A 12,225-nucleotide genomic window follows, 5' to 3' on the forward strand; every position below is an offset into this window, starting at 1 on the left:
AGTAAACAAAAAAAAACAAAACTGGGGAATCCAACTAGCACATTTTAAAAATTTGAAGTATCGGAAGTGCGGTTGAGGCATCAGGTATATATGCCCTACTTTAAAATAAGCGATGTTCTTGAGCTTTTTAATGATAACCAGAAGATGGACTAACTAGATCGTTTTGGCATAATAAGTGTTGTATGTTTGGTTTGACTATTTCTTTATTACTAATTACTTATTGATGCTTTTGCCTGTAACCTTTTAGTCAAGTCCTATTACTGTTTGTATGCTTAGATCCAATGAATATAATCAATAATTAACCTACTTCTTCCCCTATAAGACTCCGCAGGTTATACGCCTCTAATTTAGTCGGCCTTACTAGCTATCGAGGTAGGAATCTCAAGCCAAGTTTAGGACCAAGAAAACACTCGTAAAAAGATAGGGCGCGGGACCCATTAATATATTTGACCCTATAATAAATTAAGTTTACGGCATCTAGAAGCTGATAAAAATCACTTTATAGTATTATCATATATTTTTTTTTATCGTTGGCCCTCCCGATACGCCCGTGTCTGTCATAAGTGTTGATCTCACGCCATAGGGCAGAGATGCAATTTTGAGCACCTCCTCCTCCTGTGTTTAGGTATGACAAAAAGTAAAAACACCACTCAGGGTGACCACTTAGCGCCATTTGGGCATATATGATTCACGGTGAGTTCCTAACACGGCCTTCTACCATGCGTATCAAATTAAAGAATGTAAAAGGCAGGAGGAATAAGTTAAACAAAGGCCCAAGCAGAAATTCCTTTGCAGGATTGGAGGGGAGGGGGGTGGTTAAACACCAACATTACACTAAGCGAAAAGGGATTAAGGTTCGGAAGAAGGACTTTTTACAAGACAATTATGATATTGTCTAAAATGGTACAAAACTTTCAATAGTCCAGATCGCAGTATTTATTAAAATTCATATACATTTTTGGGTCGATTAAAAAAAACTACAAACATACGTCCAAACAAATCTGACCTTTGAAGGAAGGAGGCCATTATTTCAGAATTAGGGATCCCTCCACCCCTTGTGCGTAAGTGTGAAAAAAAAATACATAAATGTAATTTAAACGAATTCCAGAACAGTATTTGAAACAAGTTAATAAAACGGCAAAAAAAAAAGAAAAAAAAGATTAGAAACACTAGGGCGAAAGCTTTTGTTTTCCAAGCAAGTAAGAAGAGCAGACACAGCAATTATTCGCAAAACCACCATTTATAAGGGTCTTGGCAAATGGGTGACTCAAACGACCCGGCATACCCACTTTCTGTCAATAGAGAGGGGGGAGGGCAAACTTAGGAAATTCCGCAGGAACCCCTAAACTTTCATGGATTCGATACTAAACACAAATTTAAGAGCAAAAAGTGAAGATTTAAGCATAACCGAAAGGAAAGATAGAAGCATTGAATAAACTAAGAATAGTGAAAACATAAAAAACATACAAATTATAAACACAAAAACGTAATGAATGTGAAAAAAAAATATGCATAACCATAAAATGTACCTGTAAATAATTTTGTTTTCGTGGAGATACTGAAGTCCAAGAACAACACAGGCAGCATAGAAAACGGCACGCAATTCACTGAAAACGTCTGCATGGATATGCATCATCAAATCCCCACCCGCAGCATACTCCATAACAAAACAAACATGAGCCTAAATAGTAAAAAAAAAAGTTAAAAAAATACCAAATCTCCAGCCGCAGCATACTCCATAAAAGAACAGACAAGAACCTAAATAGAACAAAAAAAAGTTAAAATAAAACACCAAATCCCCACCCGCAGCATACTCCATAACAAAACAAACGTGAGCCTTAATAGAACAAAACAACGTAAAAAAAAATCGTCAAATTTCCAACCACAGCAAACTCCACAACAGAACAAACTTGAGCCTAAATAGAAGAAAAAAATAAAAAACAATCGACAAGAGGCGGTAAAATATTGGGAATAACTTAGCAATGTAGACTTATATATTACTGGGATCTAGGCGTTTCACGGATCCAATACTAAACACAAACTTAAGAGCGACAAAAGTGAACATTTAAACATTACCGAAATGAAGAAAGATAGAAAAACTTACTGTGGACCAACCAGCCTCTGTCCTAATAATGTTTATGATGTCTGGCCCTTTATATATACATCGTTTCAAAAAAAAAAAATTGATGAGGGGTAAAGAATATTACATAAATTAATATACTCTAAATTTATAGATCCCTCCTCAGTGAAACAAAGGTTTTCTCAGCCTAGAAACGATTTCTTCCCGCAAAATGTTTCTTTTTTATTCCACAGAAACTCACGTTTCAATAGAGAGCAGGGAGGAGGCTTAAGCAGTTTGAATCTTACTCCATAAATTAACTAAAAAAACAAGTTTTTTTACTGAAAGTAAGGAGCGACGTTAAAACGAACAGAAATTATTCCATATATGAAAGGGGCTGTCCCCTCCTACACGCCTCGCTCTTTACGCTAAAGTTTTTTATTGTTTTAAAAAATAAATTTGTGAGACAGAGTCAAACTTTAGCGTAAAAAGCGAGGCGTTGAGGAAGGGACATCCCCTTTCATATACGGAATAATGTATTTTCATTTCAAGTTTTATTGTCACTCCTTACTTTCAGTTAAAACAAATATTTTCTTAGTTAATTTCTAGACGTGTTTGAATAAACTCAGCTTTGACTTTTGATCACCATACGTGGATAATTAAAACAAAATTCGCATATTAATTTTCCTTTTTTTGGCTAATTGGCTTTCTCGGAATTTTGTTCTGACGTAACTTACGAATTAACTTACGTAACGAATGTCTATGTTCGTATGTTTTTATTACGTATATTAGGGGGTTCGCTCCCTAGTCAATACCTCGCTCTTTACGCTAAAGTTCGAAGTTTGTTCGAATCACAAACCCCTGAATCACAAAGGCCTTTTAATTAGATTAGATAGCTCTTTTGAAATTACTAAAAAACTGTGGCGTAAAGAGCGTGGTATTGACTAGGGGGCGAACCCTCCCGTACACTGAACAATTTCTATTCATTTTAAGTTTTAATGCTGTTTCTTATTTTCAGCCGAAAAAAACTTGTTTTTTATACAATTTCTGATCGTTTTTAAAAAAATGCTGCGAGATCTGACGCCCTCTTTATGAAAATGTTCCTACCCCCCGATAAATATCCTCCATATACAAATCCTCCCCCGTAACCCTTACTCCGACCCCGACCCCACACTAGAAAAAATTTCTCCTGAAAACGTCTGTAGACGTCCCAATAACCAGTACTATACGTAACGACTGGGAAAAGCTTGTAACTTGCAGCCCTTCCCTTGGGAACTCTGGGGCATTAAGTCATCCTCAAAGACATATTTATTAGATTTTAGACTATACTGAGGAAAATAGTTATCTCAAAATTTAGATTAGGTGACTTTAGGAGAGAAATAAGCCTGGCAGGGGGCCAAGTTGCCCTACAATTTTTTTTGGTCACTTAAAAAGGGAACTAGAACTTTTAATTTCCGTTCGAATGAGTCCTGTCACGATATTCTAGGACTACTGGATCCATACGATGACCCCTGAAAAAAAAAAACAAAAAAAAAAACATCCGTGATTTTTCTTCTGGCAAAAAATACAGAATTCCACATTTTTGCAGATAGGAGCTTGAAACTTCTATAGTAGGGTTCTCTGAGACGCAGAATCTGATGGTGTGATTTTCATTTGGAGTTCTATGACTTTTAGGGGTTGTTTCCCCCTTTTTTTGAAAATAAAGCAAATTTTCTCGCGTAACTTTTAATGGACTAGACTAAACTTGATGAAACTTATATATTTGAAATAAGCATAAAAAGCTGCTTCTTTTGATATATCTACTGATATCTAAACTTTTATTTTGGACTTTCGGTTACTATTGAGCCAGGTCGCTCCTTACTTACAATTCGTTACCACGAACTGTTTGATTAATTAAAAAAAACTTTTCCCACGAACTAAGTTTTTCAAAGAAAAGTAAAGAACTCCATTAAACAAAAAATGAGCAAAAATAAAATCAAATAATTTACCAAGCGTGAAACTACCACAAATCAGCATCGATAAATAAATGAAACCCAAAACGAACAGAAATTACAATAAATAACCGAGTCAAACTCAAAACAAGCAGAAATTAACATAAGTTGGGCGTAAAACACTTATGCCTTCCCCAGACCAGAACAGAATTTGCACTTTACTGAAAAAATTACAAATGAATGTGCATTGCCAGTTTAATATACATATACTGATGTTTAGTAATCAAAATATTAATATGATTTGATCTATTAAAGTTATAAAAGTAGAAACACTTATATTTTTTTCAGTAAAAGGCAAATTTTGTTCTTGCCTTGGGAAGGCATAGGCGTTTTGAGCCCAACTTTTTCGTTTTGATTTTAACTCCAAACTCCAACCGAGTCAAACTCGTTTTGAGTTTGACTCGGTTATTTATTGTAATTTCTGTTCGTTTTGGGTTTAATTTATTTATCGATGCTGATTTGTGGTAGTTTCACGCTTGGTAGGTTATTTGATTTTATTTTTTCTCATTTTTTGTTTAATGGAGTTCTTAACATTTCTTTGAAAAACTTATTTTGTGGAAAAAGTTTTTTTAATTAATTTCTGTTCGTTTTGTTGACTTTATAGTTTGGCCTGCTATTTGTATGCTGGAGAAAATTTTAAGCAATTTTTAACAACATACACCCTTTTAAAAATCTGGACACAAATAGTAGTGTTTAATTTAGTTTTAGTTAACCTGAAATGGAAAACTTGATACCATTCGCAAAAAAATCTGTTTACTTTCTTTGATAGCTTGGATACACTTACACTACTTTGATTTGGTTAAATTTCAAGAGCAGAAGTAGCCCCGAAAGTTTGAACATAATACCCTCAGTCGTTCTTGGAATACTGCTGAGATGCCATATAGAGATTTAACATTTACACAGAGTATTTGATTTAATCTTAAGGCAACATTTAGTTTTTAAACATAATGGGCAAATCCCCCAGGGCATAAATTACAACCCTTACCCTAGGCGCTGTTAGGGTGGTTGTCATCCTCTAAGACCTAATTTACAGAACTTTCTACTACGTTAAACAAAATGGCTATCTCAAAATTTTGATTGGATGTGCTTGGGAAAATGGTGGGCGTGAGAGGAGCATTAGTCGCTCTCCAATCACTTTAAACTATTGTAAATGGCACTAGCCCTTTCAAATTTCCAATAAAATGAGCCTTTTTGAAGTTTCTACGACAACACTTTCAATAAAAACCTTATATGCCCCCAGGGCATAACTTGCAACCCTTAACCTGAGGGCTGGGGGGGGGGTCATTCTCAAAAATCTAATTTCCAGAACTTTCTACTACGTTGAACAAAATGGCTTTCTGAAAATTTTGATTGGATGTGTTCGTAGGAATGGTGGGCGTAAGAGGGGGGGGGGGGGGTAGTTACCCTCCAATCACTTTCGACTATTAAAAAGGGCCCTAGCCCTCTTAATTTCCAATTGAATGAGCCTCTTTTGAAGTTTAACAACAACTCTATCTAAACAAACCTTATATACCCCAGGGCATAACTTACAACCTATACCCTGGGGGCTCTGGGGGGGGTGTCATCCTTAAATACATAATTTCCAGAACTTTCAACTACGTTAAACAAAATGGATATCTTAAAATTTGATTGGACGTGTTTGGGAAAATAGTGGGCGTGAGAGGGGCGTTAGTCACTATCCAATCACTTTCAACTATTAAAAATGGCACTAGCCCTTTCAATTTCCAATTGAATGGGCCCTTTTGAATTTTCTACGACAACGTTTTCAATAAAAACCTTATATGCCCTCAAGGCATAACTTACAACCCTTGCCCTGAGGTTTGTGGTGGGGAGGGGTTGTCATCCTTAAAGACCTAATTTCCAAAACTTTCAACTACGTTGAATAAAATGGCTATCTAAAAATTTGGGTGGATGTGTTTGGGGGAAAGGTGGGCGCGAGAGGGGGGTTAGTTGTCCTCAAATCGCTTTTGACTATTAAAAAGGGCACTAGCCCTTTGAATTTCCAATCAAATTAGCCCTTTTTCAAGTTTCTACGACAAAGATTTCAATAAAACCTTATACGCCCCCAGGGCATAACTTATAATCCGTGCACTAAAGACTCTGGGGGGAGTGTCCTGCTCAAAAGTATAACTTCCTTAACTTTGAACTGCGTGGAACATAATGGATATCTCAAAATTCATAAGTGACAACCCTTGCCCTGAGGGCTGTGGGGGAGTTTCCTCCTCAAAAACATAATTACTATATGGAAATCAACTACGCTGAACAAAATGGCTATCTCAAAATGTTGATTGGATGTGTTTCGGGAAATGGTGGGTGTGGAAGGGGTGTTAGTCGCCTTCCAATCACTTTCGACTATTAAAAAGGGCACAAGCCACTCCAATTTCCAATTGAATGAGACCTTTTCAAAGTTTCTATAACAACTTCTTTGATACGAAGTGCCCTGCTCCAAAGGAAAAAAATAATAAATGATACATTGTGCAAACATCGTTCTTAAATGCCCCCAAGGCATAACTTAAAACCCTTGCCCTGAGGGTTGTGAGGGAGTGTCCTCTTCAAAAATATATGATTTTATGGATGTGTTTATGGACAAAAATATATGGATGTGTTTGGGGGAATGATGGGCGTGGGGGTGGGGGTGGGGCTAGGTGCCCTCCAATTACTTTTGACTATTAAAAAGAGCACTAGCCACTCCAATTTTCAATCGAATGAGCCCTTTTCGAAGTTTCTACGACAACTCCTTGGATACGAAGTGCCCGGGCATGAAAAAAAAAAAACATTATGCCAACATCGTTCTTTACTTAGGTAGCGCTATTTCGCTGCCTATGATAAATCATTGAAAGCTCCCTTAATGTTGATTTTATTAAAACCCCCTTTCAATATAGCCTAAAATGAGGGTTTTTTAAATGTTATTTTGCCCGGATTTGTTGTGACAAGTTTCACCATAAAAAACGGCAAAATTACATGAAAAATTTAGGATTTTTTGACAAAATAATAAATTGCAAAATCTCGAGAAGAGGGGGGGGGGGGGGGAGGAGAAGCATGTAATATGCCCGTCTGCGTGAATGTAGGTCCTAAGGTGTGATATCTAAGGAGCAACTTATTTTTGTCAGTAACAATTTTTTTCCTCTAATACGTCTAGTACAAAGAAAAAAAAACAAACAAAGATTTCTACAATATTGCGTCCTAACATCCTACAGACTGCATTATGCATTGCATTACTTTGGACTGATTTCCAATCTTCTACAGTTTTAGCTGAAATTAGGAATAAATATAATATAAAATCAACAGCGCAATATAAATTTTTTTTCCATAACGAATGATATACATACCTCTGTCTGGAAGCACGCGAAAAGGTTGACTAAGAAGGGATGTCGTGTAGAATTGGCTACTTCGAATATTCGTTTTTCGGCAAGTAGGGATTCCACTTCATCTCGAGCTATTATATCACCTTTCTTTAATGCTTTAATGGCGAAATATTCCCGTGTATTTAAATACTGAGCTAATATTACCTAAAATAATAATAATAATAATAAAATTTCAGGTTTATACCAAGATAAAACCAGTGTTATCATTATACCGTATTTCAATGGCAAAACAAGATTGTCTAAGAATGGGTGTTGTGCAGAACTGACAACTTAAAATGTTCATTTTCGAACGTCCCTATACCAAGATCAAACCAGGGTTGCTAGCATGCCGTTTCATTAATGTTATATTGATAATTTTTATCTTCGATTTTTAAACTTTTGGGTAAAATATAGAATTTCTTGGAATAAATGTCACCTTTTGGTCATTTTCAATTCAGAAATTAAGTAAAGCGTCAATTTAGAGAAACTAACATAGATTTCAAAGTCAAACAAACACACCATCTTCTTTATCCCTCTATCACATTGCTAAATATGAACAATATTAAACACTTTTTGCTCTAGTGAAACTTGGGGAACAACTTTCTTTATATGCATTGCGACTTCATTACCAAAAACCCTTTGATTTTATATCTATGTAGTCTTAAGAAAATAGTTAAAAGGAAGACATTTAAAAAGAAGAAAATGGAATCCGTGTGCTGCAGGGGATGAAGAAGCCCATGGAAGAATTTAAAAATACTTCTTCTAGAAATGACAATCATGGTTTGTAATTTAGCTCAATACGAGTTCAGTATGGTATCCCTAATTACCCTCAAACTAAAAAAGGGATTATAGAATAAAGACAAAAATAAATATGACATCAGCAGTAAAGTAAAGGCATAAAATCTGTAAAATAGGACAAAATTTTAGTAATTACTCGGAGTTGCAGTAAACATTTGCTGCAACTCCTTCTCATCGTGGCATGGTTCATCTGCCAGAAGTTTTGTTTAGTTTTCTTCAAACCCTGACAAAAACTCAACAAACCAAGAAGACAAAAATTAATATGTCCTGCCATTGCAAGTTTAATGCAGTGATTGCAAGTTATGTTTGAGACATTGTTTCTGTAAAAGAGTAATATCTATTCTGAGTATTAAAACTTCAGTGGTTCTGCCAGGGGAAGGGGGAAGTGGATACAAAATATTGTATTCGACACTCCAATCCTCCTGATTTTACTCCGAAATACAGCGTTATTTTTTTTTCAATTTTGCATTATTTTAAAAGTTGTTTTTACCCTAAACTTTTGTTTGATAATTATATTGTTAGCTATAATATTATTAATTGATATTATATATTAATTGATATAATTATAATATTGATAATTATAATCATAAGGGAAAGCAGGAGAAAAATTCACATTTCTCTTTTAAGAAAGAAAAAAAGATGTGAATATATTGGGGGGGGGGGGAGCAAATACGGTTTTGACGTGTATCATTGGTGTCTATAACATTTGTCTGTCTCTGAAAAAACTTAAACAAACTTCACTGACTGAATCAGAAAAAACTTTAACAAGGACAAACTATGCTTCCAGCAGCTAAGTGCCACTACAATATTACCATCTACCATTGTCAAATTGTAAAATTTTTACCATTTACCATAATTACAATCAAATAGTAGCCTATGTTTTAACCAATATTTTTACACTTTTCTATGGCCAGAAATAAGAGAAAAAGGTCTTATCTTTAAGGGGAAATAAAGGGTTTCAAATTAAGTTCCTGGGTAAAACAATTATTATATTTGGAAAGAGCATAAAAAGACATCATATTCTTCTGATATAGCATGCTATCCTTTGATAATATGTGATCATCCACTGGTTGCATAACCCAAGCCTTTAGGAGGAGACAGGATTGAGGGATTTTCAGTAAGGATGCAAGTATGCATAAGGATGATCCTCATAAAATCGTTAAGATAATATATAAGTTTACTGCTCAAACTAGTTAGAAGGGCAATTTTTAAGTCTTTTTTCATTTTTGGGCATGTCATAAAATGATTTCGCCAAAGTACTGATAATATTATCCACAAAATAAAAGTGACTTTCACAGGGGAAACTAAACCTCCCTGACTAGGTCCAAACAATTTCAAGATTACTCCCTTGACCCCTGACTCCCTAGGGTAAAAGATCCCTGACTAGGTCTAAGCAATTCTTAAGATTACTCTCTTGCATGTAGACCGCATATTTTTCTTCGGTAAGCAGGAATTAAACTTACTTTGCCGAAATGACCCCGACCAAGGACGCTAATGAACCTAAACTGATCTAAAGCCATTCCTGCAAATTCTGGTTTGGGTGGACGCTGCAATCTCACATCACTGACAAAGCTGGACCGCAAATCATGACCAGATACATGGTGCCCCCTTGGGGGTGCAAGAGGGTGTCGAGTGTGCTCAGGCAAGTATACCTGAAAGGGAAAACAAGCCAAACTTAAAAAGAGAAACAATTCTTGGAATTTACGTAAAATACAATTATGAAAAATCCCATTAGAAAGAACAGACTCAAACCTGAAACAATGGCAGCAAACAGAAGTCAAGAATAAAGTCACTGTTATTGTCACTACATAAATGTCTTAAATCACGAAAATCATAATGTCACTGTCATCTAATTCAAATATTGCTTTCAACAAAATACCTTCTTATGAAGGGATGCCACATTCTTTGCAGAGAACATTTGAATTAGCCTATCTTGTCAATGACAGTGGTTGCGCATTTAGACATAAATAAACGAGAGGAAATTGGCTGTGGTAATTGCAAGAGCGTTATGTGACATTTCTTGTCCAAAATCATTGTCACACTATCTAAAATTAATTTTCAGGCCGACCTCTCAAACAAAGCAAGTTCATTGATTGGTTTAGTCTGTTTTCTCACATCTTTTTGGGTTCTCAAGATATTCAGAATTTTTTTAAAAAACTTTTTTTTTTCACAAGAATAAGTTGGGAATGATTTTAATAAAATTATCATTGATAATTTCTAGAACGTCGTTCTTGTATAAAACAACCTTTTTAATACATAAAAATGGTAAAAAAATGGTAGCAAAAAAAAATTTTTCAGTTTTTTTCTCTTCTGCAAAACCACAGCCAAAACATTCAATTTTTTTTTACTCTAGAAATTTTACTCCAAGCCAAGCTAACGCTTGTTTAGCCCAAGAAGCTTACCTTGTTGGGGGCCTAACAATTAAAAGATAGTATACCCCAGGCACATTAAGCAATAAACTAAAGTAGTACGCAAGATTGCGATGTGATACACTATAAGGACAATAACTAATCTTTCTATTTTGTACCATCTATGTTCCTTTACTCCGTGCATAGATGGCGCTGATACAGAAATACGTCTGTTTTATAAGTATGCAAGGAAATAAATGATTTCAGGATACCACAGATAGTATACCACAGACACATTAAGCAATACACTAAATTACACGATACAGAAAAAAGCAAAAAGAAAGGACAGCACAGAGAATACATAATAGAATACAGTAAAAAACTAATCAAACAAAAATAGAGTTAAAAGGAAGTAGAAACAGAGAAAGCATAGTAAAAATAGAAGACTTGCTCGCTATTCGATCACGAAAAAAAAATACGAGGACGACTAAGAGGATTTTGATGGAATTTACGAGAGCTGCCGTAAAGATTATATTAATTGGATTCGCTGCTAGGTCAATAAATATGAAAGCTTCAATAGAATTATTCAGATAGCATTTTACAAATCAAATTTTCTAATTATCAAATCTGTCAGCTTGTTGATTGTATTAAAAGTTAAATTGGCAATCATAAACATCACAAGTTCGTTATTATTCTTTTGTACTCGCGTCATTTGATCTAATAAAAATATCTTTCCATGGACCAAACTCAAGAAGAGAACCGCCAACCATGGTATGGTCACATCTCATAGCTTTTCGTAACAATAGTTGAAATTTGGCAACACTACTGAAACAACACTTTACAGGCATTAGTAAAAACTGGCAAAAAACAACATTTTTTTTTAGGTTAAGGTGGTTGTGTCTAGATGCATTTCTAAGCCAAGCTTGAAAGTGGATTCATTTTTAGCCATGCAGATTTTACGGTATTTTTAAGACTACTTTAATGAATATACTGACCAATTTTTGTAGCCTTTTTAGAACACTATGGACAAATTTTAGTTTTGAACTATAACTATAAACTTTATGTCATAAGCAAAAGGCTTTGAATAAATTCATTTTGAGCCAGGCAAATTTTAGCAAGGCTAAGACAAGCTTTAGCCAAGGCCGTCCAGAGGGGGGGGGGTTAGGGGGGTTTGAACCCCTCTTTAAATGTTTTTTTGACTCGCAAAAACGTAACAAAAATGGATATAAAAAAATTTTGTATGCTTTTTTTTAATTTTTTTTTTGTGTACCCCCCCCCCCCAAAAAAAATCTATGAGTAAAACCGACTCCGAAAAAAAATTTTTGGGTATGGCCTTGGCTTTAGCAGCCTTATTTTGCCATGTGAAAGATTCATGAATTAATGTATGCTATAAACTTGAAGAATTTTTATGATCTTCTATGAGCTTCACAACATCTTGGTGAAGATACTGCTGTTATTTACAAGTTAATTCCCCCCAAGCAATTTTTAGGGATACTTTCCAGTAATCCACTCAACTACATCAAACAGGGTTGCCAACTAATTGATATATGAATATCATCCAAAAATGTGTCCTTTTCAGCTAAAATGTGCCCATCTTGATATCTCAAGTACTAGAGGTTATTTTTTTTTTAACCAGTTGTATTATTGACCAAAAGACGTTTTGTAGACCTCTTTCCAAGCCGTCA

At 35.0% G+C, this 12,225-nt stretch overlaps 1 protein-coding gene across 1 annotated transcript in view; it reads right to left on the reverse strand.

Moving 5' to 3' along the window:
• Positions 1-12,225, reverse strand: part of Pkn (serine/threonine-protein kinase N) — a 99,884-nt gene that overhangs the window by 15,138 nt on the left and 72,521 nt on the right. The window contains exons 12-14 of the mRNA XM_089104598.1: positions 9,656-9,844; positions 7,380-7,559; positions 1,530-1,681 (exon numbers count right to left, since the gene is read on the reverse strand). Coding sequence (XP_088960724.1) covers positions 1,530-1,681; positions 7,380-7,559; positions 9,656-9,844 — 521 coding nt within the window. The remainder of the gene's footprint in view (positions 1-1,529; positions 1,682-7,379; positions 7,560-9,655; positions 9,845-12,225) is intronic.

The sequence above is a fragment of the Artemia sp. Qi Xiang Cuo genome, chromosome 18 (genome assembly GCF_049724085.1).
Source record: "Artemia sp. Qi Xiang Cuo chromosome 18, ASM4972408v1, whole genome shotgun sequence".
Taxonomy (NCBI): domain Eukaryota; kingdom Metazoa; phylum Arthropoda; class Branchiopoda; order Anostraca; family Artemiidae; genus Artemia; species Artemia sp. Qi Xiang Cuo.